Source organism: Diospyros lotus, chromosome 6 (assembly GCF_014633365.1).
Source record: "Diospyros lotus cultivar Yz01 chromosome 6, ASM1463336v1, whole genome shotgun sequence".
Lineage (NCBI taxonomy): Eukaryota > Viridiplantae > Streptophyta > Magnoliopsida > Ericales > Ebenaceae > Diospyros > Diospyros lotus.
In genome coordinates, this window is record NC_068343.1 from 1644962 (window position 1) to 1672765 (window position 27804).

At 35.3% G+C, this 27804-nt stretch overlaps 1 protein-coding gene across 5 annotated transcripts in view; it reads right to left on the reverse strand.

The window, feature by feature from the left end:
- Nucleotides 1-5427: 5427 nt before the first annotated feature.
- The window catches only part of LOC127803386 (nuclear pore complex protein GP210), a 43461-nt gene continuing 21084 nt past the window's right edge, over nt 5428-27804 (reverse strand). For 2 of the 5 annotated variants that reach the window (XM_052339578.1, XM_052339576.1), the window contains 35 exons: nt 27500-27666; nt 27195-27411; nt 25434-25780; nt 24664-24843; nt 24358-24496; nt 24098-24246; nt 23182-23293; nt 22525-23093; nt 22307-22430; nt 21894-22171; nt 21155-21265; nt 20485-20547; nt 18849-19046; nt 18085-18144; nt 17940-18008; nt 17597-17743; nt 17383-17502; nt 17108-17227; nt 16266-16421; nt 16105-16167; nt 15875-16008; nt 14749-14790; nt 13627-14038; nt 12605-12701; nt 12407-12519; nt 12076-12147; nt 11215-11290; nt 10243-10350; nt 9962-10103; nt 8582-8662; nt 8269-8485; nt 7972-8038; nt 6885-6976; nt 6224-6284; nt 5428-6113 (listed from right to left, as the gene is read on the reverse strand). In XM_052339578.1, the coding sequence (XP_052195538.1) occupies nt 5755-6113; nt 6224-6284; nt 6885-6976; nt 7972-8038; nt 8269-8485; nt 8582-8662; nt 9962-10103; nt 10243-10350; nt 11215-11290; nt 12076-12147; nt 12407-12519; nt 12605-12701; nt 13627-14038; nt 14749-14790; nt 15875-16008; nt 16105-16167; nt 16266-16421; nt 17108-17227; nt 17383-17502; nt 17597-17743; nt 17940-18008; nt 18085-18144; nt 18849-19046; nt 20485-20547; nt 21155-21265; nt 21894-22171; nt 22307-22430; nt 22525-23093; nt 23182-23293; nt 24098-24246; nt 24358-24496; nt 24664-24843; nt 25434-25780; nt 27195-27411; nt 27500-27666 (5462 nt within the window). In that variant the 3' untranslated portion in view covers nt 5428-5754. Of the gene's footprint in view, nt 6114-6223; nt 6285-6884; nt 6977-7971; nt 8039-8268; nt 8486-8581; nt 8663-9961; nt 10104-10242; nt 10351-11214; nt 11291-12075; nt 12148-12406; nt 12520-12604; nt 12702-13626; nt 14039-14748; nt 14791-15874; nt 16009-16104; nt 16168-16265; nt 16422-17107; nt 17228-17382; nt 17503-17596; nt 17744-17939; nt 18009-18084; nt 18145-18848; nt 19047-20484; nt 20548-21154; nt 21266-21893; nt 22172-22306; nt 22431-22524; nt 23094-23181; nt 23294-24097; nt 24247-24357; nt 24497-24663; nt 24844-25433; nt 25781-27067; nt 27412-27499; nt 27667-27804 lie in introns of those variants that run through there. The other 3 variants (XM_052339577.1, XM_052339580.1, XM_052339579.1) reach the window with 3 other exon arrangements.

Sequence of the window (27804 nt, forward strand, 5' to 3'; positions counted from 1 at the left end):
TTCACGTTGATTAAATGAATGTCAATTTATCTCTTTGATTTAAGATTAATTAAATATTCTTAAATTAATTAACCATCCGCCATTAAGATTAAGGGATCCTTCATTTGATATCTCAATGATAAGATCTATGTTGCACGTAAACGAAAACGAAAAAAGTTTTTGATAGGAAACGAAAATGTGGAAACGGACATTCTTTTAAAAAAATAAGCATAAATAAAGTCTGAAATGAGAATAGAAAACGTTTCGAAAACGGAAAAATGGCTCCTATGAGGTGTTTTCATGCAACAAGGATATAATCATACTTGAAAAAATAAAAGTTTTATTTATTTGGACTAATTGAATCAAACAAACTGAACTTGTTGATTCAATTCGATTTTTTCTTGCATCGGTTAAGTTTAGTTAATTTTTTTCAAAAGTTCAATTTTTTATTTTCGATTTGATTTTTTAGTTAGAAGAATTGAACTAATCGAACCGATATTGTTTTAATGTTTATAAAACGATATCACTTTCTTCAATTTTGTGTGTTTTTTATTGGTTACTTTGATTTTTTTTTTCAATTGTTTTGCACTTCTTTGATTTAATCAGTTTGATTCAATTTATACAGTTTGAGTTTATTTTTTTGGCTATCAATTAATTTGATTTTTCGAGTTAATCAATAAGTTTGGTTTTATAATTTTTTATATTGAAATTTATATTTATAAAAAGATCATATAATTTTTTATTTACCTATTTTCCTATATTTCTGTTTCATATTTTGAAAAATATCATTTTTCGATTTTAATTTCGTATTATATCTACTTTTTATTTATATATCTATATAACTTAAATAAAATATATTAAATACACTTTATGAGTTGGTTTAAATAAACAATAAATAAGAGGCAGATAGATGTTGAATGTTGCCCCAAACCAAATGCATGCTTCTTCATGCTTGGCAGTTGGCACAAAGCATAATCGTTTTTTTGTCCTTTTCCCAGTGTTTTCACTTACCTTTAAGGTCGCATTTGGTTGTTAAGGACAACCGTTACATTACAAAAATAAATTAAAAAAAAAATAAAAAGAGATTATGCATGAGGGTAAAGTTAATTATTGTTTTAAGATATATTTATTTTATTTTCTTAGTATTTAAATAAATTTATTAATTAATAATAAATATATATAATATTTTAAATAATTTAATTAACTAATATATATTTTTGTATATTAAATATAAGATATAACAAAGCAGAAACTAAACCGTTACTATCAAATATCACCAAATAAATTTTATTTCATTGGTATTAGTATAGATCTCCTTTAAGACACACTACACCACACTTCATTTAATTTATTGGGTTTTGTCATAAAAATCTTATTTAGATATTTTAGGATAATACTCGTGATATATTATTGTTGTTGTAAAAAATACAACAATTAAAATTTGTGAAGTGGGGTCCACTCAAGCTCTGTGTAGGATGAAGTTAGATTGTCATAAGAGAAGTTGTTTCAAGGGAGTTCGCTCTTAGGATACTCGCCACAACCTCCTTTGCCATAAGGTTTTTTCCATGAGCTCTTTAGCTACAAGGTTTCACCACTAGCTTTTTCGTCACAAGACTTTGTCACTAACACTTTCGCAACAAGGTTTTTGCCACAAACTCTTTCGCCACAAGGGTTCACCACTAGCTCTTTCGCCGCAAGACTTTTTCGCCACAGGGATCTACCTTTACCTCGAGGTCTTGCCACAAGGTCTCAGTTTCGCCATTTGGTCTTGCCACAAGGTTTTGACTTTGCCTTTAGGTCTTACCAGAAGGTTTTGGTTTCGTCGCTAGCTCTTACCACAAGGTTTTGGCTCTGTTGATATTCAGAAATGGGTTAGAAGAATCGCGGGAATCTTCCCCTGCAAAGACTCTTTGATGCCTAAGTCAGTACCGGATCAAGACAACTATTCATGAAAACCGTAAAAATGTAATCAATAGGTCGAGAATTTTACCGAAATCAAAAACCCCCTTTATTATTTTGTAGTTAGGTATTTATAGGCCACGATTCTCAAGAATAGCTAGTGCTGACACATGGCGATTGCTTAGTGGAACTTAAGTTTCATCAAGAGGGGGAGTTTGTCTTGAAGCTACCGCGGGGCTGGCGCTTGCGACCAGCCCCTAGCCACGAGTTGCATTGTCACGAGGTTGGTGCTGGCGACTAGCCCTTAGCCATGAGCTGCCTCACGACTTGCCCCTGGCTGCCAACTGCCCGTGGTGAGGCTGGCGCTCGCGGCCTCCACCTAGCCGCGAGATGGGCGCTCGTGACCTACCACGAGCAACTGCCTTGTGACAAGGTTGGCCCTTGCGACAAGCCTTTATTTTTCTTTCAAAAAATTTTCATTTCCCCCCTTATTTTTTCCTCACACAATAATTTTAATTTTATATTAATTAAATACATAATATAATATATTAATATAAAAATATCACATTAAATTTTACTCTTAAATATCTAAATAATATTTTAGACATCTTTACGTCACACACCATTAGGTGTGTACAAATGGTCAGTTTGATTATTCAACCGACCAAAATTCATTAATTGATTAAATTGAATCGATGAGCAAAATAGAATCGAATCGATCGATTAACCTGAAAATTGAACTAACGAATAATTGAAAAAATTAAACTCAAATTGTATAAATCGAACTGAATTGACTAAACCAAAAAAACACAAAAAATCAAAGTAACCAATAGAAAATACACAAAATTGAAGAAAATGACGTCGTTTTATAAATATCAAAACAATATTGTTTTAAAATTTAGTTAATTCGATTAGTTTGATTCTTTCAACCAAAAAATTGAATAAAAAATAAAAAATTGAACTTTTGAAAAAAATTAATCGAATCAAACCGATATAAGAAAAAATCGAATCGAATTGATAAGTTCAATTTGTTTGATTCAATTAGTTCGATTAAATCAAATTTTTGTTGTCTCCTGCGCATCATAATTATTTCCTTATTTATATATTAAATCTCTTTACTTATTGTGTCGTCCGGCCCGACCCGACCCTTAACCCTTTTTATGCTGCAAAAATGGAATTTAACATTTAGTCCCTCGATGCAAATATGCCCATTCCAACACCAAGGGATGGAGTGACCACATCACATGGGGGGGGGGGGATGGGGCAGTAGTAAGTAGTCTTTAATTAAGTAAATTGCACCAACTTCATGGACTAATTTCGCGTTAATCGGAATCCGTCACGTGCTGGCACGTGATTATCGACAACGATTACCATGTGCACCAGTAATAATTAAATAAAAATATTACCTTTACACTTAACCATCATATTTTTTTAATATTATTATTAATTAATACTAATAAAAATATTTTATTAACTAATACAAATATTAAAATACTAAAAATTAAATATATTAAATGCGCCTTACCCTTAATAAAACCCACATTATTATAAAATTACCACGCGGGTCAACGATTTAGGCCCGCCCGCCCGCCCTCCCTTGTTAATTAATATATATATATATATATATATTAGTGTCGATTAGCGAGATAACTAATGAAGGGGTAAAATTGTCCTTTCAAGAGAGGTGCCCCGAGATCAAACTCGAGACAGGACAGCTGGGACAGCCTGTCACGATACAGGGTCCCCCCACCAGCTTGTGGGTCCCACCCGATGCTCCTTCAATCTAGCGTACATGCTGAGATACGACGGCGACGCATGCTACTTACAGTAGTCTTCCTTCCGATTCATGTAATCAACACAAGTCATCGGAATCAATCATTTTTCCGTACCTCCGAGAATTGGCTAAGAAGAAATAAATCCCGATTTGTTTAAAAATTTATTATATTTTATTCTTAAATAATTTGGTTGATTAATAAAATAATATAATATATAATGTATTTATTATCCATGATGCACGAAAATATTTCGAGAGTGCTGTTTTGATGTTTTCAAAATCCTTTTTATATCAAAATGTTGGGAAAAGCTTAAAAAAATATTTTTAGGTCTTCTTTTTTTTAATTTTATAAATATTTTGAAGTCATTTCATATATTAAACGAATAAAAAAAATAAAATTCTGTCCACAAGAGTAAACATTGTTTTTAGAATTTTTCAAACAAAATTCTATCTCTAACTAGGTCTATTTTTAAATTAAATAATTATTTTTATATTAAAAATTATATTTATAAAAATATTTGTGTACTACTTTTTTAAAAATTAACATTTTCTCACTTTCATTTCGAATGTATTTATTTTGTCACATTAATTAATTAAAATAGTAAAAATATAATTTGTAATAAAAATAAAATTTATTATTATCTATTATAATTTTAATTTCTGATGGAGAAAAAAAGATAGGGATGGAGAATTTGAGATGGCGACACGTGGAGTAATTACACCCTGTTTCGGTGTGTGATTGTCGTGTTAACACGTGGCGTCAAGCGCGTGGACGTACGTGGACAGGGTCCCAGGATCCAGGGCCCCTGCCACCAATCAGCTGGACATTTACCTTACAATCATTCTGTAGTGCAGTGTATCCTATCATCAACCCACCAACCCACCCCTTTTAAATCTTCTCGCATATATAAAATACAAATATTTATACACAATTTGGCTCTTCAATATTCAAAGCTGGCGCTTGATCCGTTAAAATAATAAAATATTTTAAAATAAAATTTATTAATTAATGTTTAACAATCATTATTTATTTTTAAAAATAAATTATATTTTTTACCTAAAAATCATAAATTTAAATTTTATTAATATAATTAGTTTTTATATAAGTATAATACACACGTTACCTTCCTAACAATTAAAAAATTATAATATATAAGATTTAACATTTTAATTATTAAAAATTATTATTATTTTAAATCTTTATCGTAATAAACGTTAACACATATATAAATACATCTATTTCTATAAATAACATGTCATGTAAATAATCAGTTAATAATATTTAAATAAGTTAATTAATTTATTATATTTACTTAATAATTAAAAAATATAATATTTAATCCTTGATGTATAGAAAACAAAAAATAATCATATTGATACACACACTAACGTTCAATTAAAACAGTAACTTTTACTATTTAAAATATCAAATCTCAATATTTTACATAATAAAAAATAAACATTATATTTTATAATTATTAAAGACTCAAAAAGTATTCAATTTTTTTTTATATATTACTTACAAGGTCTCATACAATCAAGATTTTATATATCTTTGTATATGCAGGCAATAGTATTCTTTTATTTTAAAAGGAAATGATGATTAAGCCCACCGACGAGCACCGCCCCCCACTGATAGAGTTGAATCACTGCAAAGGATGGCGGGCGGAAGATACACTGAATGTATGTCTTTAAATCACTGCCCCGTCAAGAGATGTTCAGTTTAAACCATAACTACTGTTTAAAAAGACAATGCCGGGACTGACACATGCATGACCGATCATAAGCGGGTTTATTTAGGACTGCATTTAAAAGAAAAAAAGAAGTTCAATTGTTCATACATCGGCAAGAGAGCAAGTTTGTGGAGCATGAATTGCACAACAAACACAATCGAAAGAGGATGGCAAGTTGCAACAGATTACACCTAAGACAAGTACAGAGAGAGTGCCTATATAACTAAGATAGATAATACAGCAGCGAATATACCAAAATTTCATTAAGGCAACTTGTTCAAAAGGGATGGCCTATCCATCTAACTTGATAACACAGCTACAGCTACAGCTACAAGGATGCACAAAAGGAAGGGTGGCCTTGCAACGGATCTAGAAAGTATTCTGTGGATTAACCATCCTCCTCCTCCCTTCTCGTCTGTAGTATGGAGTTTCATCTATTGTCCTCCTCACATACTCTATGAATGGCTGGGGAGTGCGAGGAGAGTGTTCGACCACAGCACCCGGGCTGCCACGAACAGGTGTGGCTAAAGCGGTGACTATAGGAGTCGCAGGAGCTGTGGGTGGTCGCAATCTGTCTGGTCTGTCGAGGCAAAAAATGAAAAGGGTAACAGTCGCCATCAGAATGACAGTGCTCACAAGTATGCCGCTCCATAAGACGACGTTACTGGCCATTCCTGATGCAGCTCTCCCTCCAGGTTCATAGTTGACATCAATTTCCACTCTTTGACCTGAAAATAACACGAGGCGTATGTCTCACTGCCACACTGAATCATGCATAAATTCATAGGACCAGGAAAAGGTTAGTTATAAAAGTAAGGTACTAAGATAAGATGCATACTGTTGGCTGGGAGTGTGATGATTACTTTATCTTTGAATTCTTGAGGCCCAATCGCTTTGACCTGCCAGAACCATCAAAATGAATGGATTAGCCAAACAGTTCGTGCCCAGAGCAGAGATTATGATGTTTTGTCCAACCCAACTCTGGAATTCTTGCACTCGAAAACAGCTTTCTATCTGAGTCTCGTGACTTAAAATATATATATATATATATATATATATCAAGCCTTGATCCCAGAAAACTTGTTCCATTTCATACACTCCTCACAGGAGAGCCTAAATTGGTCTTCTTCTTGAATAACCAAATCATCTTACTTGTGTCTTTTACATCTTATCTTTAATAAGAGCCACTCTAATCTTATTACAAATAAATCCATTTCTAATTCTATCTTTTATAGTATGGTCATACAAAAATCTTGGCTTTGCATTTGCCTTAAAATAAATATTAATCTTTTCCCTTCAAAATATATATTCATATGAATTCAAGAACGGATATTCATCCATGTTTTCAATCATTTTTCAGTTATGGATTAGGGATGGGATACAACACTAAATAAGGTCAGAAAACCAAATGAAGGGCAGAGGGAAACAAAAATATTTGCACTACCGCAGAAAAAGTTCCATCACGTATATCTGCCGTATAAAGAAGGGAAACCATTCACCTCATATTGTACATGCCCTCCAACCTCTAGTTCTTCTGTACGTATAGGATTGATCAACAAGTGATTCCGGTCTTGCCAGTGAACTTCAACATCTACATCAGAGAACCCATGGCAAGTTCATCAATGATACAGATTTATAAACCATTACTGATGGCAAATTTTGCAGGTCAAAGGTCTAATTCTAGTACATGAAAAAGGAGGTCATTAAAGCATCCCAGAAGCAACAAGGAAAATGAGAACTGACAATAAGAAATAACCCATTCCGTAAAGGTAACACAAGAAGTAAATAATATTTACACCAACTATAATATTCCCATACTTATGGGGTTGGCTTCAAATTAGAAGTTTGCTAGACGAATTATGACTCTTTAACTCCTTCCAATAAAACAGAATGTGAAGTCCTTTAAAGAACTCAGGCAATTTAGTAAAGGGAAAGAGAGGCAGAAATGATTCAAGTGAACTGATTGTGATAAAAGATGTACATTTTTCGGGAAGTAGCCATAAATGATATGGACATCCCATCTTTCAAATATACCTTTAAAAGGAATAATTTCCGCTACTTAGAAAGTCCAGAAAGTATCATTCAAAAATTAGCAAACCAACTGTCAACATGTATACAAATTGACAAGGAGAGCCAGGTGTTGGTAACAGCACGGAGTGAAAGTTGAGGGGCGGGATAATACTCCAAAACTCTCTATTTCATTAAACAACGGCTGACACATTATCAACTAGGACTTTGTTCACGTTTTCCAGAACAGAGAGCCTGATCTCAAAGAAGATAGCACATTGGTTTAGGCAAATATTTGAATTGTTAAACTTATAGGTCAGAATCCTAATGAGCAAAATACATAAAATTAAAAAGGTGTCCCCACCACATGAGACCAGAATCGGGGAGGATTGTATTTGAAGGCAGGGCTTTCCCTTCCCTTTTTGCAAGGAGACTGTTTTCAGAACTCAAACAAGTGACCTTCCAATTACATAGGAGAAAACTTATCATTGTTACCAAGGCTCGCCCTCGACACAATAAATAAATTAAAATAAAAAATGAAGAGAAAAAGATGAATAAGAAGATATTCCATCCCTTTACCTGTATTCCCCACAATGGTTATAATGCTCCTGTTAGAGCCTGCTGTCAAATTCAACCGCATTGAGTTCTGAAACAGAACAAAGAATTCCAACATTAGACACCATGCTATAAATGCTCCAACTTAAGTTCCGCCTCATGGTAGTTGTGCATACAATTCCAAGAGATTGGTTTAGAGATCACCGTTTATACAAAGAAGAATCCAAAGCAGTCAAATTGATGTGGGTGCTTGAAAGGAGCTAATGTGATCGGGAACTATTTGTGCAAATAAATATGTAAAATATAGATGGATTATATTACCTTATCCATCTCTAAGATGGAAAACCCTCCAACAAAGAGGGCAGATGCAGATCCAGAGATCTGGTTGGTTCCTCGTATGGAAACAGCTACAGAAACAGATATGCCCTGTCCCATGACTTTTAACTTGGGTGCAGAGTGTGCTAGATGCTCTGGAGAGTATGGGAAGAAGAGGCAATATGAATTACCAGTGTCGAGATCTTTCCATGGCTTTGCATATCTACAATCCACAAGAATGAAAACCATGTACAAGGATTAAACCACATATTAGTTAAACTGTGGCAAGGCATGAGTATAGAGGATTATAGGAACAAACCCAACAAAAGACGGGTCCACCCTGCAATCATATAGTACTTGCACACCATTTTGAGGAACTTCATACTTGTGCTGAGAATCACTTCACAGTAAAACAAACATATCAAGGACATGAACATTCACCAGAAAAACAACAAAATACTGAAATGAAAGCTTGCAAAGAGATTGGCATGTCATATATAATGTAAAAAGAACAAGCAAACAACAATTAAACAAAGCGGAATAGAAGGGGTGACTTCCATTAACTTTCATTCTTGATACAAATCCTACATGAAAAAAAAGATGTGCATTTGGGTCCTACTCAATTGCAGCTTATAGATGAGGAAGAGACTAATTTGGAAGGATGAAGAAGAAAATGTTTAAATGTTGGATAAAGAGAGAGTTTGACCTTCAATTTAATCATCATCATCAGTTGCACCTTATCCTAACCAAGTTATGGTCAGTGACATAGCATTCATGGTGTCAATTGACTTCTAAAAGTCGCATTGACAATACAAATTCACACAAAAGGACATTGTAGCAAAATTTTATGTTGGGTGCCCTTCTTGAAGCAACCCTCTAGTGAGGGAATGATGGGATAAAATTCCAACACCATCTTCATATGAAAATTTCATGAGACAGCAGTGAATGAATATAATTGATATGGCTATGGTTTATACTGTGAAACCAACATTTACAATAGCAAAACACAACTTATTTGGACTTCAATTTGATGATGGGGAAAATTACATATTATATAGAGTTTGAATAAATGTGGGCCTTGCGCATTGCACCATGGCTCCAAGAACTCTTTGTGCCTTGCATCTTTGACAACTATGACTAGTGAGTCCCACATCAGTTAGACATGAATGCCACATGGGCATATAAGATCTTGGGCCAACCACGCCTAATAGCAATTGCTTTTAAGATGTGATCTTGTGACAAAGCGATTATTAGAGTGAGATCTAAGTGCACCATTCCTCTACTTTTACTATGGGGACCGTCAGAAACACCATAGTTAAGGTAGACTCAAGTCAAGGTAGGTACTCCACTCCCTGGTAAGCGGGACCCAGTAACGAGAGCATCGCATGATTGGCTAAGGGAGAATGTCACCCCCTACAAAGTTAGGGATATAATGCCACATGAGTATATAGGATTTTGGGCCCACACCTAATAGCAATTGCTTTTAGAATGAGAACCTGTGAGACTATGCTCTATAGCATATGACTATGAAGAAATAAATTGCTACATCATCTGAAGACAATTTTACAAATTACAAAACATGCACAACCAAAATCACATATAAAGAAATTATTTAATGCAACATTCTGTTAACATGCACAAAATGACGAAAATATCCTAAATTCTAGATGTTGAGGACCCAAAGAGCCAACTTACAAACCTGAATTTCAGAGGGAAGCTATATCCTTTTGCTGGGAATGGGACGTTTGTTAACACATCTATAGGAGCATTAATTGATACAATATCCCCTTTCAACACTGTAACTGATGTTTGCAGTTTCAAACTTGAATCTTCAAAGATCACTGTTCAATGAAGAAAGAAGTTCCAGGGAAGGTAAGCCAGCTCAATCACATTCAAACCAGTACAAAGTCAAGAGAAAGAAATCCATTAAAGAAGTCCCTGTAAAATCTAAGACAGGAAACAAAAAAATGTCTTCAATACCTTGAGTACTACCTTCCCCCACGGCTTCAGCTTTTCCAGATGTCAAGTCCACAGATAGAACACTTCCGTTAGAACTAAACCACCCGCCAGACACTTGATCATTTATTCCTACCATGAAAAGAAAATAACAGAGTAATAATTTGCCCATTTTGTTTGAGAAAAAAAAAAAAAGATAACAAAAATATTTTGTCAGTTTCAAACATAAGAATCTTAACTGCCTAATGCAATTAATAAGGCTTCTTAAACATCAGAAACATGTAACTTCAATCAATTTAAGGTCTGTTAGTACTGCTAAAATGAAAACAATTTGGATCCATAAGGAGAGCCGCACCATCCAGCATTATGTTCAAGTGAACATCCCAACCTGTTATGTAGATGCATTCCCATTTTCTCCTGCTGTCACTTTTGCACCAAAAATTATAATCCGATAACTCAGATTTGGGAAAAATTCTTTACACATCTACAGAATTATCCTGCAAGTTCATATTCCCCTAATTCCTTTGCAAATTTATTTTATACAGCACACAGAAACATCAAATTACCATATGTAAATATCTGAATCTCCACTGGACCATCAAATTAGGCATGCAAAAAGCCAAGATAACAGATAGTGGGGCGGGGCGCAAAAGTACAAACTACATATTCTTTTTTCACATACATCCATGGAAATGGCAAGGAAGAATATTTCAGTATTGAAAAGCAACCCATCAAGATAATATACCCAAGAGCACTAAAACGGGAAAGCTCTTGAAGCTTTCAGAACCATCACAAAGTTTGCCCATTTTTAAGGTGACTTTAGTTAGTACTCTACTCTTGTAAAAAGAAAAGGGAAAGACAGTTGAAATTCAAAGACAAAAATTGCAACCCAATGGATGGAACATGATTACTCAATGGAAGTTTGCATGAAACATAGCCACTTAAGATTAGTTCTGACTAACTGAAAATAAAGTCAAACCTTCATCATATACCAACCTTTCACGCTGAAGTTAAGCTGGCTTCCAAGTTGAAGGACTGGATTCTGAGGATATAAATGAGCACCAACTGAGACCTGATGAAAATTGGCAATGCAACAGTGAGTCTAAAGTTTCATAGGTAGCCACATGACTAAACACCAAAAGTAAAAGGCTTCCCTACAAGCAGCAAAGAGGAAAAAAGGAAAAAAAAAATAAAAATACAGCAGCAGCAACAAAAGAAATACTCATTATTTTTAAACCTCCAAACATATTCAAATGAAAAAAGAAATAATTAATACGCTCAAATGTTGCCATGCCCATGTGCAGCCCAAAACTAGAATTATCCTTCTACTTGAAAAACAATCAGAGGAACAAAATATTGAGTGATTAAAAATAAATTCCTTGGCAGGTTTGCAATTAGATTGCACCAAATAACATCATCAGCCCATGGTTCACAGCATTCACTTAAATTTTCAACTTCTACCAGTAGCTTGTCTACTGGACTCAAACCATATTATCCACAACAACGCCCTGGCATACATAGAGCCCAGAGCAAATCTGTCACCAATATGGAGGGGCGTTCACAAATAATGAAAAAGGTTAACCATTTGTGGGGGTACACGTGTGCAATTGAATGACCATACACTAAGACTAACCAACTAATCATGTGAAAATGAGTGCTAATATTTTGAATAAATTCTAGGAGATAAACCACGTTAGGGACATGAGCATGCAAAGTAACCTTTCTCCTGTAGTTTTCTTTTCAACATTGAGTTTCAGATACCTTTAGGAAGAGAGAGATTCTGATATCCTGTGAGAGAAAATATTTTAGCTTTTCAGGATACATATCCCAAGATTGGAAAAAGGGGTCAGCCATTACCATCACATAGTCAGATTTCTTGGGATTATTGTTGAATGATACTCGCACAAGAGCTCTCCCATGACGCATTGCCTTCAACCAGGAATAAGACATAGATGAGAGTTATGCTATGGCCAAACAGAAAGCTGGAGATGAAGCAAGGCTATCATCTAGGTGTAATAAATTTCTGTACATAAGATTTGGTTGCATGCATGAAACTATCCTGACCAATTAACAACAGAAACCTACAAGAGGTAATGACTACATAATGCTATTTATTACCTTAGCATTGAGCATGAAGTGGAACAAAATTGAGTAAAAGATAAACACAATATAGTTAATATCAACAGACCTTAAGTCGGATATTCCCATTGCCATCATTTGTAAAATTAATGGAGACAGTATCAGGATAGTTACTTTCAGCATCAAATGAAGTGGCATTATAAGCCTCATGAAAAGGGATCCCTAGTTGAAAGCAAGTTGTTGTATCAGATGCCATCCAGAATATGTAGGATGACAAGGACAAATCACATCAATGAACATGACTTACCTAGTATATCACAATAGCTTACAGGAATCTCAAGTTCAGAACCAACAGCAAGATCAATTCTACGGAAGTTGTTAGTGGCAATCCTTATTTGAGACACCTGATAGCAAAATAAAGCACCAGTACAGCAGTGAGTTGCTGAAGCATTGAAAAAAAAATGTCTAAACCATCCATGCAAATCTCAATTGAAAACCAAAACAGCACAAGGATCAATGCAGATGACTTTTTGGCCCATAATGCAGACTCAAAAATGCATATTCTCAGTCATCCAAAATCAATCTGCTCAGGCTAAATAAACAGGCACTTATCTTTTTAGCTTTTCTTTAATCTAAAGTGAAAGAAATGATTTCATTATTGCATAAATATTGCATAGTGAACCATAGATACAAGGATCTAACAGTTAATGGTAAGCAATTAGTTGCATCAGATAATATTGGAAATAGGTATGCACTGTTGCTTTTGTAACATCCAGGTAACATGGTAACTCACATGTTTACTTGAGGATTTGTGAAAGGTTTAAATGTTTACAATTCTATCTACAAAAGTTCATACTGAAAACTCAATATGTGGATGCATAATTTCAAATAATCCTGCGTTTTTTTTCCCCATTTGACATGATAAAATAACAACATCCTGTCCTGTTCATCTACACATAATCATTCCTGCAATGTTGTTCTCAAAGTCCAAGCTCTCCTCCTCTCTTTACTCAGATATAATTTTCCTCCTAGCATCAGTAGAACCATGGTTGGGGTGGGGACAAGAGGAGGGAGGGCAGGGAGGCTGAAAACCAGAATTCAATCACTGTTTGCAAAATTGGGGACTACAAACTCCATAAAACTTTCATTGATGCAAGTGACCAATAATGAGAATCACATTTGATACTCAGAAAATCAGATTGTCGTCTTCTTCCAACACTGCTTTTTTAAGTGTTGGGAGGACAAAAGAACATACCAAAAACAGAAGTCAATGTTTTAACTTATATGCTACATCATAGCAAAAAATGAATAGGATGACAGATCTTGTACCTCAGCAACCCTAATGCAAGATGCCACTTCAAGTCTTCCAGTTGACCTGTCTTTTGCTTGAATGCAAGCAAGATTATTGCTGTCCTTTGTTCTTATTCTGTCCCCATCTATTGATATGGCATCATTCTGCACCGCATCACTCTCTCCACATTGTCTCAGAATGGAGTAAGATATTGCTCTTTTCTGATTCTGAGAATCATATTGGCTAGAAGAACCAAATGGCAAGGACAAAAGATTTGACGAAGTGTAATGAGGAGGAAGGACCCAGGTCATCTGTGCTCCAAGAGCAAGAGGAAGATCAGATATCACCCACAGAGAGGTAGATGCAGTGTAAGTCCTTGACTTTGGGAATGAACCAGAAGAGTCAAAATCACAAGAGAATGATACTGCAACCTCTGTCTTTCCAGAAGATCTGCCAAGAGTCATATCAAAATCAGTTAAAATATCAACTACCAACTCATATAAAAGCTTAATTGTTAGAGATGAGGTAACTTATCTTTTCTATTAATAACTTTACCATCAACAAGCCTCTGCACTTGGCTAGACTAGGAATGTAAATTGGTCCCCAATTAACCCCATTTACAATTTATTTTAATAAATTTTCAAATAAGCCTTATGCCTATATCCCGCAATTATGAATGTTTTATACCCCCAATTATCAGTTGGTGGGGAGATTATGATATAGGATCTTTCATCTGCTATGACACTGTTTACTAACTGGCAAATTGTCTCAAAGCTTAGCCTGTTAGAAAGTGGGGTACCATTATCTTTCATATTACCATTTATGCTCACAAGAAGGATCATGCAAAATGAATATGGAAGCAAGGTAGGTCATAACATACACGGAGAAAAGGTTTAGTTGGAATGAACTTTCAGTACAACAAAACTAGATGCATTAACGGAATTTCACCAGAAAGCAATCATGTAAGAACAAGAAAAATCTGGAAACAACATCAAACATCCTAATAGAGGGCCCTATGAACAACTAGGCAAGTCAAGATCCAGGCCAAAATAGTATAAGTGCCATAAGACCCATAAAAAATAGAAGCATTCCCTCCTTTTTGTCATCTATCTGGGAAAGTGAAAGGAATACGTATATTCTGATCTCAGGAGAAATCTTACCCGAGAGGAAAGTAAATCACACCATTTCGCTCTGGGCTCATTCTGAATGCAAAGAAGTGAAATCATCATATCTTAGACTAAAGCTAGTGAACATGTAGTCTCTAGCCTAACACAAAATTCCATTGAGAAGAATCAAGAATTTTAACTGTGAAAATTAATTATTCTTTTACTGGTACTAAAAATGAATCAATTTGACATATCTTTTCATGAAATCATGGGGAATGATGATTATCAAAATTCAACATTTGAAATAATATTTAGAATTTTGATTTATCATAGTTTTGTTCAGATTTTAGTCATATTTTGGGTTAGGTTGTTTCTGTTATTATAGTTAGGTTTTATCTTTCTCTATCAGCTTTTGATCCTTCTTTATTTGCAGGCTGTTCTGCATCAAGTTCAGCAACTTCAATGAATTCCTAATACTTGAAGATACAAAAAGACCCTCATTGTACAAGGGCTCCCCAGATGAACTCAAGGGAAGCTTAGAAATAACTTCCTTTGCATTATGGTCCAAGACTCCAAGTTCTACCAATTAATCAAATAGACTAAAATGGAAAATCTTCTGAAAAGGAACCAAAAATTTCCAGTCAACATTTATCCTGGGGAAAGGAAGAAGTTGAGTAAAGGTTGTAAAGGTGAATGTTTCAGAACTTTGGAAACATATCACTGCTAATAAATTATAATGGATGAGTAGAAGAAGACATAGAACATCATAAAAGATTATTATATAGCCACTAAGAAATTCCTGAGTCCAGCTAAACAGAAGGGCACTATCTAATAGTAAATAGCAGTTTGGTTTTTTGGTGCCTTTATTTATTATTTATTTGGGAGGGGGAGACGCAATAGGGAAAGGTGGCCAGCTTTGTTGCCACAAGAGATTTGCAAGCATTTTAAACACCAAAATGACACTAAATGTCCAAGGTTAATTTTGGGCAGATAGGTTTAAATAAGATACAAGATTAGAAATTCAACTTTCTGATTATCTGTGTAGCACAATGTTAATCAACTTATGATGCAAGAGCCCTTGCTTCATTGTCAGTGAAATGTCCAACAACTCATTTGCAGTACTCTACTGTGAAGAATTCTGCTGGCCAAACAGACATTAAGCTAGAATAACTGCACATACCTTCCACGTAACACTTCAATGAAACCAAGATCTTTCTCATCCAAATAGCTGGATGATTTAATTTCCTTCAGTTCAGCAATTGGAGATCCATAATTCTCGTCATGCAAATGATTTATGCCTTCAAAACTCAATACCTAAACAAAGGGAAACAGAAAATGAATCTATGGTTCATGTATACAACAAATTCAGAAATCACAAGTAGTTAAAAGAGAAACCTTAGAGAATCTGACCTTCTCGTCATCTATAGTCCACTTATAATTCTTACAGAGCTCGTAAAAGGAAAAGAGATTGCCCTGCAAATACCATTGGATGTCAACACTTTGAAGAAGATAGTTGTAAATAAACGATGACTATACAAATATTTAAAAAAAAAAAAAAAAAAAACTCTTGCCTCAGGAAAATAAGGAAATATAGGCATCTCATGATCGATAGCCAGCTGGTCACTTTGCACATTCAATATCATAGACGAAGGGATCCCAACATTTACTTGGCCACGTGCCTGACAAATCATGGCATCTCCATACCCATAAACTGTTGCAATTACCGTCTGAAACATGACAGCAATGATATAGTTTTAGATAAACATGCAATTTTAATTCAACTGTAAATGAATAGCTAAAAATAACAACCAAACTATTTCCATCCGAGTTATATAGAAGTCATGAAGTGGTTTGGAAGGAATAAGATCAAAAGGATCCTAAATTATCTTAGCTGTAACAGAACAAATATTCTTCCTTCAAGCACAGTTTACCCAAAGCTGACCCATAGACAAAATGCCCATTTGTGCACTCCCATTAGGCTGGTGGATCTAGGTCCAATAGTTGCCACATTAATTGGAGAACTAATTAACCGTCATTGTCAACTGAGGCTTTGATTAACTGAACATGTCTTTAAGATTCAGAAAGCTGCTGAGGTATGGACGTAATTATGGAAAAGGAAACAAGCCTCAGCAAATAGAACATTGAAGCCTGAAAATTCAGTAAGAATTAACAACACATGACATCAATAAAGTAGTTTCTATGCAACCTTAATCAGAAGTTAGTTTGTATGGTTCCAGCAATAGAAGTTGATAATACTGTGAACCCACTCATAACTGTGACTTATTTACACAAGGACCCTGCTGAAAATATTTGTTATTTGTTGTTGACAATTACATTTGCAATCAACCATATGTGTGGAAACAGATAGAAATTCTAAACAAAATTCAGGGTGTGCATTCATGTCAAATCTTACAGTGTTCCCAGGTGAAACGGCAGATAATTTTCCTGAAGATTTGTGAACTGTTGCAGTCTTATCATTCATACAAGCATACTCCACGTAAGAACCAATGGTAGGCCCTCCTTTCACAGTGAGCTGAAGGAAGAAACATTACCTCAAAATAGCAACTCAGGGAAAACACAATATTGGTATTCTATGGTAATGAGAAACCAAAATAATAACCATTTTATTATAAGGATGCTAAGTTCATGAGAACAGGATGAAAAGTGAAGAAAATTTCTGGAACTTACCACATAGGATGCACCTGGCACAAGGAAAATATCACTAGGATGTAGTTTTGGTGGTGCATAAACTTCCACCTTAATTCGTTGACTGAATATTTCTCGCCCAGATTGTTGTCGTGCACTGACCTAAATTTAAAAATCCAGGATAATATTTTTCACCAGTATCCAATTGAAAACTCAAATATTTACTTACACAAGAAAAAAAACCTCCTGAACTCACATATAGAGTGGTAACCCCAATATGTCCAGCACGGATAAGAAAACTTGGCACCTTCACATATCCATTGACACTACTTCGGAAATCATCACTATCGGCAAGCTCAACTATATGATCCTCAATATGGATACGAATACTCATGTAAACATACTGCAGGGTATTTATCCTGGAGTTAGTACTTGGGTTGTTGGTGTTTGTGTTGTGTGTAGGGGGGGGGGGGGGGGTCTTTTTTAAAAATAAGGACTAAACATTAATAATTTTGCTGCAGAATATCTGTATGGCCCTAATAACAAACTCACACACTAGCCATGAGATATGCTGGAAGATAATGTACGGGTATTCAAACCTGGGAAGAGTCAAAAGTAGTTCCATCATCAAGTCCAGCCAATATATCAATAGACTGCAAGGTTCCTTCCTATGAAAAAGGAAGTCTACATAAGAAAATGATAATAGCATTAAAGAAACAAAATCAACCATCTAGTTACACATACCATAAGGCTCAACTCTTCCGGAGTACTAATTTTTATCCAGTCTACATCAGCCACTCGAATCTGTAGAACATGTAAAGCACCAAGAACCACAAAACTAAATCATGATATAACCTGGATAGTGAAACACCATGATTGGTAAAATGCATAAGCTAAATTAAGCAACTCATAACTGTGAAAGTAAAATATGGTCATTGATGAAATCCCCCCATATCAAACTCAATGTTTCACAATGTGGAGTGAGGGAACTTTATCACTTATTTTCTCCAAATCCTCCCTCCCCCACTCGTTAGGTTATTTTAAAAGCAATGTGTAAATCGAAATAGTTTTAGTGAAATGGTGTTATTAAGTTTTGCAGAAGTATGTTACTTCTCATATTTAACCTAAAGTTAAGAGATTCTACCTTAACTTACCTCACATTACCCATTGGTGAGAACCTCATGCACTTGGTAATCTTAGAATTATTCTAATTTTGAGAATTTAGAAATGAGACCATGATTTTAATAAGCAACATCATTTATTGTGATACACAAACAATAAATAACTGGAGATCAAGGTACTACCACAGAAGTGTAAGAATTGAATCTGTTTATATTGTTTGAGAATGGGACAGGTATCCCGAAACCACCTGTATTTTCCTTCTTAGAAATGAGGTATACAAACTAAAATTGGAAAGTTGACCAACAAGCAAAACTAGAAGGAAATTTTTTGATAAATTCAAACAGGACACAGAATCATCTGAAGAACACATGAAAAGAGAAAATTACCAATGAAGCAGCAGCAAGTGGAGGGGAAAGCCCAATATCATAGACTGTAACAAGAGCAGCACCTAGTCCTTTAGGAGCCAGCAGCAACTGCAAGCACTGTAAACCTGATGGTGGTGGTGGCTGAATCACTTCTACAACTTGAGAATTATTCACCACAGCATCCAGAAAACAGCTCCCTCCAGTAATTGAGAGATTTAACTGGAAAAGGAAAGGACCCAAAGGAAATGCGTTATAATATAACAATCAATAAGACAGATTTAGAGCATCTCCAAAGGGGAGTGCTATTTTGGAGTGCTAAATTACCTATTTACAACTTTGAATAGTGTTATAACACTTCTAAAAAATAAATCTGCTCCAATGGCAGGTGCCAAAATAGGGGTATCATTTAATATTTTAATATTTTTTTATCAAATTTTAAATTCAAATAATCAATATTTTATAATAAAAGTTGAAATAGAGCAGTTGGAAATGGCGGTTGGAGTTTGCATCTCTTCCTTTTTCTCTCTCCATTGGTTGCAAAAAATGACACTCCAAAAGGATTGTTGCCATTTTACAACCTCATATGCCACCCCCATTGGAGTGGTTGATTTTTAATCTGGGGTGCCATTTTGGCGGTTATAGAAATGGCACCCCAGATGCCACTCCCTATTGGAGATGCTCTTAGAAATATCTGCGCCAATAAAGTTTTGATTCAAAGATAAATATTTGAAATAAATTTACAAAACAAAAGTATCTCACGCAAGAGTATCAGGTGATAAAACCTAAAAGCGGTGATAATCCTTTTCTTTTTTCTTTTTTCCTTTTTTTTTATAGAAGGTGATATTTTATTGAGAGAAACAGAATTTGACAGCTTAGGGACAGTTTTGTAAACCTTCCCTTTTCAAAATTCAGAATTCTGGAAACAAAAACAGAAAATGGTGTTTGGTAGTTTGTTTTAACAAGTCAAAAGTTAAAAAATTGTGGAATAAAGAACACACCAAAAAGGAATTTCATTTTTTCCATTTCATTTCTTTTAATTTCTTTCCCTCCTCCCATTCCCTTCTTCCCTTCCATTTCCACTGACTTCACACCCTCCTAGATACCTGACTTCCCTTGTTTTTCCTCCCCTGACCTCTCCCAACATAGCCAAAGGTCTCCCAACATTCTATGCTAGCTAACCCCTCTCCTGCTTCATCTTCTTCTTCTTTGCCACAAAATGCCAGCTGGGTTGGCTGAACCAAATCCAGATGTCACTATGCAAAGCCAGGTCTGGCTTCTCCAAATGTAGATCTTGCTTTAATGTAGCCAAATTTGGGTTTGCCAACAAAACTGGATGTGAACACCTAGTAGAAAGACTATAGGGAAAAAATAGGAAGAGGAAATGAAAAAGACTGGCCGACAGGTTTGAGCTTGTTGGCCAGACCTATATCTGAGTTCCGATCAATGAATCAATGGGCTTGTCAACCAGATCTGATTCAGATAAGCAAAACGTAAACAGATAGAAGCAGAAAAGCATCCTCTCACAAGCATGAGCCCACATCAGAAAAGAGTCCATAGCAATCTACCAAACATTACAAGACATGTACAACATCTTTACACATGACATTTACTGGAAACAGCCAGGCAAATCTTAACAGATATTAGCATCAAAGTGTACCTTAGCATCATTATGGAAGAATAACAAACCAAATTCTGGTTCAATTCTCAGAGTAGAAACTAGCTGCATTTAAAACAAACCAATGAGCACAAAAACAGAAGCAAAATAATTCAAAATAAAAAAAAAATCAGTAAAGCGAAAAACAAGATATACCATAAGGGCAAACCATGAACCTAAGGCAAGGAGATGGGAACAAAACAACAAAACTTTGATTTTTCTAAACAATATATATATATATATATATATTTCCACCAAAAAAAATTGAAAACTGAGAGGAAAAGAAAATGACTTGAGTTCGGAAATTTGTTTGGAAATCCTAGTTGTAAGATTATTTGATAATGAACCCCTATCAAGGTGCATCAAATATCTATTGCTAGTCCCATTGGACTAGCGTTTAAATTTTCTTTCAAGGGAATATGAACTCAAAGAACACCATAAAACAATCTCATGTTTATGAGTGGGAATCCATTTGGGATTTTGTTATGAAAATATAAGTACAGAGATTATTAGAAAATGAACCAGTATCAAGGACTTGGGTAACACCGGAAAACAATTATCATACTAGTGATAATTTCAATTTCTGTTATTTGTGCTTGCAGAGTTACAGGCACTCATACTGTTAAGTGCAATCAAGAGGCCCCAGGAATCAGGAGTATATGAGAACTTATACCTGTAAGTGTACAGTATCTGTCAGATCACCTTCTGAGCTTTGAAATGGTATAGTAGAATGATAACCACTCATGTTATCAGAGAACCCAGCAACAGTAGAACTAACAGTGCACTGAGAGCCAAAATATATTCGGATGAGTGAAAACTATTCATATTAATCCCGAAGTGCAATCGAAGTTAAAAATTAATATTTTCCACCCAATGTCAAGAAAGCATGATTAAAAAAAAAAACAAGTTGAATTATGAAATCATTACCAGCAGCAAGGAAGAAACACTAAAATATCAAATCCCAGAACTTCTAAGTTAGATATTTTGGAAGCATTGTAGATATTTTTTCTCCTAAATTCAACTTTAATTTTATTGCCTGAAATCTTTAGATGAATGCTTGCATTTGTAAGAATTCTGTTGAACAACATTAGAAGAATTAAACGTCGTTAGCAAGTCCAAATTATATTAAAAGGCCAGCAGATATAACATTGTAATAAACAGGCATAGTAAACATTAGAACCTGCATCCCTAACAGAAAGAGCACATTTTTTGCATATTCAAAATCACAAACAGGGAGGAGAGGAAAACTCCTTCATGATCCCATCAATCTCAAGCTTAGGTAAAAACACCAAATATACACAGGGCCAACTTCAGGAAGAAACAATATAGCACTTCATGCTGTATCCTCCTCAACAAAACGTAATAACCTATTAGAAGGAAAATGACAGTTTTGATCAAAGTTTCAGGAGTACCAATCCTGATGCATTCTGCAAGGCCAAAAACCTCTCCCAGCTGGACTTGGATGTTGCTAAATCATATGTATCATCCCAATAGGCCAAACCATCACAATTGTGGAGTTCCCACCTTAAATAGAGAGAAGATGAGTTTCCAAATGCTTTTCCAGAATTACTTATACCAACTGCAGATATTCGAATAGTGCGCCCATTAGCTACAGTGATAGGGGTGACACGTATTCGCCCTGGATTACGTTCAGCTTTGGTTGCGCTCCAAATTACATCAGGTTTATTCACTAAGCATGGAAAATTAACCAAATAAGAGAACAATTACTTCTTAAAAAACTTAAGAAAATCATATCAGTAATTTGGAGATGGAAAAACAGAAAAGAATGTTTCTTCATCCAGATTGGTGAAAGAGTAATCCTCACCACGTTCATCAGCTATTAGGACAATTGAGGAAGGAAAGCTGCACCTCAGCATCAGGTCCACTTCTGCGATAGTAGGCAGAGGGTGGTCATCCCCAACCAAGTTTCCACGTTTGAAAACAAGTCTCTGGTTTATTTCCAATTTCAAAGCAAGGGAAAAATTGAATAAAATGGAATAGTACATGAGAAACACGGGCAGGTAAGAAGGCAGAAAAACTTACACAAGTTCCTAGTTTTAGGCAGGCAATTCTGTAAGGGCTAGAATAACCAGCAGATATTTGATGGATAATAACTCCATCATTAGAAAAATTGTGTTGTTCATCTAAAGTTTCCACATTGTGAATGAACTCAACCCCTTGGCCCCACCGATCTGGTCCTCCATGAAGCATAACATCCAAATATGTGCCAGGGACAAGATACAAGTCATCCAATTTTTCCAGCTGATTATTTGCTTCAGCTTGAGCTAAATCAAACCAGTAACCACCGAATTGGTTTCCATCACCTGCCTGATGCAAGGTAAGTGGTGGGTGGGCTGCAATGCGCCAAGAAGCTTTTAAAACAACAGGACTACTACGAGAACGGTCAAAATCTAAGTATTCTTTAGTCAGAACCGCCTGTAACATAGTGTGACCAGAACCAGAAGCATAGATGTAGGTTGATGCACATGGAGGACCATATAGAATGTCAAAAGCAAATGACTCATCGGTCACATTTACTAATGTGAAAAAGTGACTTCCAGTTTTCCATTTTATGGAGGAACTAAAAGCATCACATCTATAGAAGTAGGCACCTGCACAACCAAACAAAAATCAACAAAGGAAAAATAAGAAATACAACAACAAAGATACATAAACCAAATATCTGAGGTATGGAATCACCATTTGATGCTTTCAATGTCACAGCAGCTTGAAGATGTGACCCTACAACAGTCTCTACAGGAAATTTGGGTAACATAACCATAGAAGAAGGGGTGGAAACCTCAATGACGACCTATGCATATCATACAATCAAGAATGAGTAATAAAGGACTGGTGATGCAAAAACAAAGGTTCATGGCATCTTGAATATAAACATTCAAGCCCTTAAACCAGCTCAAAAGATCTTTTACAGGAATCTGGGCAAACAAAGATGCACAAAAAATTTAGACAGTTTTTCAAATAGGTCACAATGGTGTTTTCAACTTATTTAATATGAGTAGTATCAATTAGAAGAGACATACTAGCAGTTCATAGATTATCCAAAATGGTAGAAGATGCAAAAACAGGACAAAGAATAGTGAACCAGCATTATGTGAAAGTATATTATCAAATAATGCTTAGCGAGAAACTGCAGAATGAAATAATTAATGTGAATTATGGAGAAACTGTAGAATGAAATAATTAATGTGAATTATCATAAGTTAGTAAGTAGGAACAGGCATATATTCCAAAGGCCATGCATTTGTTCACCATATTACAGTATTTCAAAAAGATGGTAAAGCAAAGAGCAGCCAAACTAGAAGTGATTAACCTCAGAATATAAATGCTTCACATCAACAATGTCTTTTGCTGTTGAATTCAGAGTTTCAAGTAAATAGTAAACCAAGGAAACGATCATCAAACAAATGAAGAATGGTTCAGGCAACTTTAAAACTGTTGAATGTAATAGAGATTATCCACTAGGGAAAAAAAAGCGGAAGAAGAATTATCAAGAATCCACCTTGCTGACTTCAACAAGTAGATCCATGGGTGTAATATGATGCAAGTCAAACAGAGCAAAGCAAATATAATTTGTGGATGTGACATTGCTCATTACCTCATCATAATTGAATGAATCAAAGATGGATACCACTTTGATAATAGCTTTTCCAGGCTTCTTCGCCTGCACAACCCCATAGGCAGATACTGATACTGTAGCCATGTCTGAAGAAAACCATTTATAGTCGCTGGACAATTTTGCACAACCTAAAATATGCAGTGCCATAAGATATCCATCAGATATACCAGTATCTAGTTAACTTCTTGCAGGTATCATATTATTACTAGATAGAGCAAAATACTTTGAAAGTCTGCTACCTCCTGTCACCTTCAGATCCAATTCCTGATAGACAGTGGGAGCCCAGGGAAGAAGAATACTTTGAGCTCCAACATTAGCATGGTCAATGCTAAACTTCACATGATCACAAACCATGACTTCTTGCACAACCTTGAGGACCTGTAAGAAAAAATATCTTCAGTGCAGATAGCCAAAGTTAACATAGACATTTCAGCTTGCAAAGCAGCTATGACCAAGGACAATTAGTGTTTTAACTCAAAATAATAACAACAAAAGCACGAAGGTAGCAAAATTTTTTCCTCCAAATGAATAAGAATAAGTATCACCTCCTTTGTTTCATCATCCCCAGTACTATAAGTTAAAGTTGCCGTCATTTTTCCTAGTCCATTTGAAGTTGCTTTTAGGATTCTAGAATAAGACAACCCACTTTTGGCAGCAATATCATCCGAAACTAGGAGTGTGTTCCAGTGACCAGACCAGTCTTCATGCAACTTAATGTCATCACTCTGCAGACAAAGTAACTCTGAGATAAATGGCACCAAGAAAATCACAGGAAAATAAGATAAGGATGTATAACAGGAACAAATGAATTTTAGTTCACAAGTTGATTGCAGAGACAAAAAAACTGCATCAAAAGAATATTTGTTTATTTAAAAAAGAAGTTTTATTTGTCAAAGAAATAAGCCCAAAGTATCTTTAAATAATTGGAAGACCCAGATATTATCATTTCTTTTTTTTAAGCTGGTGTAGAAAGAGATTGCTGCAAGTCGATCATTTGCAAGTCAAATATGGCTCATCACCATGGAAATCATGGTGTATTCAGATCCAAGAGACATGCTTAAAAGAAGAAACTGATGAGGACTGCAAAAATATGCACAAAAACTTGCTCTGAATATGAAATAACTGAAGAACTAAACCCAAGAGCTAAGGAGTTCCTCCTATTCAATTCCTTCAACACTAAACAGATATGAATAATAAGCATGCAAATTAAGGCCGGTACAAGGATGCACATACTTTAGCAAAACGAAAAAGTTCTAGGCCATTGTTTTGCATAAAAAGCATTTAAGGCATAAAAGCAAAAGCATCCATTCTTTACCTCTGTAATATAGATTTCCTGTGCACCAGGTCCTTGTGAGAAAACTTTCAAGAGAATGAGATAACTTCTGCCGGAAACAACAAACCAGCATGACACAGATGGAATTGGGCTTATTCCGTCAATGGGTTCACCAGAATAAGACAAAGGTAACATGTATAAACGTAAAGTATCAGGAAGAACAACATGGAGAGAAGACATCTGCATGTGACCAGCAACTCTGGTGTCCTCAACAATGACAGATGTAACCCCTAGCCTCCATGCATTCGTTAAACCCGTCATTGTGTCCACCCCAGACACCGAAGAGTTCAAAACAGACCATCGGTGAAAAGGAGATGGTAAACTTACCACTGCACATGCAAATTAAAAATGAAAAAAAGGAATAAAACCAAAAGAACAGAAACAGATCATATAGTAGATCTCTGGAGAAGAAAAAGAAACTATAGTTTCAATGAAAAACAGCTACATGATCATGTCGTCCAGCAATAAAAGCTACTTTTTATGCATTATATTTTGATTTGCACCCGACCCCCTCACTGCAGCCCCCTAAACAATAACCCACCAAAAATTTAAGAAAGGAGTAAAAATGCAAAATCGGAAGAGAACTGAATAGAAACTACAGCATCAATTTTTTTGGTCAAAGAGATCTCCCCCAGCCAAAAAACAAGAATAAAAAAAATGGAAAGACAACTAAAAAGACATGCAAGTTTCCATTGGGAAGAAGATTCCCCAAATAATCTTTACTAAAGAATCAAAGAAATCCACATAAAGATGCCTCCATAGTATCCAAAACTGCTTCCAACACAAAGTTGGTCCCCTACCCCAACAATTGAATGCTAGATTGATTATATACACCAAAAACCACTCTAGATAGTAGGAAGCCACAAAATACAGCTTTGTGACAAAAGAATAAGACGTTAGAGACCCAATGTCCAAAGTATACCAAACATGGCATGCACATAAATTTTTAAGTTGTTAGAAAGAGAAACCCTTGAAGAAGCCAAGAAACGCACTTCATTCCAAATCCTCACAATTGGCATAAATTCCCTTCACATGTCAAGTTATCCCAAACAATATTCAAGAACAGGTAATAAGATGTACCAATAAATACACTATTTTAGAAGCAAACAATAAGCCTCTATTACAAAAAGATACTCAACAGCAATACCCTACAAAATCCAAAAGTGATTCAACAATTGATCCACTCCACCCAAGAACCAACTACAGAAAAAAAAAAAAAAAATCGAATTCCACTTTTCAATCTCTGCTGGATTCACTATAAAACTTCTTGTCTTTCATTCTCATTATTGCTGCTGCAAACCAGATCTTAAGCACTATCTCATCTCAACACTCCAAAACTACAACAAAATATCTTTTGGGTCACACTTATTCCTACCAAAACCACCCTCCTCTTAACCCCAAATCAACCATCATGTCCTCCTTATCATCACAACCAACAATCATGATGGAAATAGCATACACTACCACTGTAATCATGAGTTAACACAAAAAAAAAAACACTCCCGCAAACCCATCTTTACCACAAAAAGCAACAACCTTGTTTTTATTCCAACTGCCTCTAATCCAGACTCCACGCATTTAGTAGAGTATCTTTTTTTTTTTGTATCAAGCATCACCTTTTTAACGGATAAAGTTCCACATAATATGTAAAAAGAGGGGCTCCCACAACGTCTCTACAGGAGGGAGGGTAAAAGCATGCACCAGAACAATGAACTTTTATTCAGAAGGATCACAATAGAAAACCTTGAGGAATATTTCCACGCATAACTTTAAGACAATAATGAACGGTAGCACCAATAAGGACAAAAACTGGTGAGGGAGGATCAAGAGACATGGCTTCTGCTACAGTTAAAACAATCTTATCTTCCATATGTTCAAATTGTGGCTCAAGCAAATGTACTGAAACAGTCTGATGCCCAATTTGAGCTCCTTTCACAACATATAAGTCTGAGAATACACCCTGTAACAAGAGAAGAGCTCAAAGCTTAGGCATGGAAGCATTTTTCAGTCACTATAATCACATATAAGATATGCAGAAAGAAATTTACGCTATCTTCAAGCTGTATTTGGATGTCTAGATCACCACAAAATCCACCACAATCACCGAGGGGAGAGTCCTTTAGAGGAACATGAACAAGGTGATGAGACAAACCGTTAGCTTCAGACATCAGTTGCCACATGAACTGTAAGCCCGCTAAAGATGAGAACACATTTTCTGCAATACAGGCCAAGAAAATTAAAATTCATGAACAGACATGCAGAGTCACAAAGGATTCAGAACAGAAAGAATGTTAAGTGTTTTTGACAAGCATACTTCATAATCATATGAAGAGATTGAAAACAAGGAGGAACA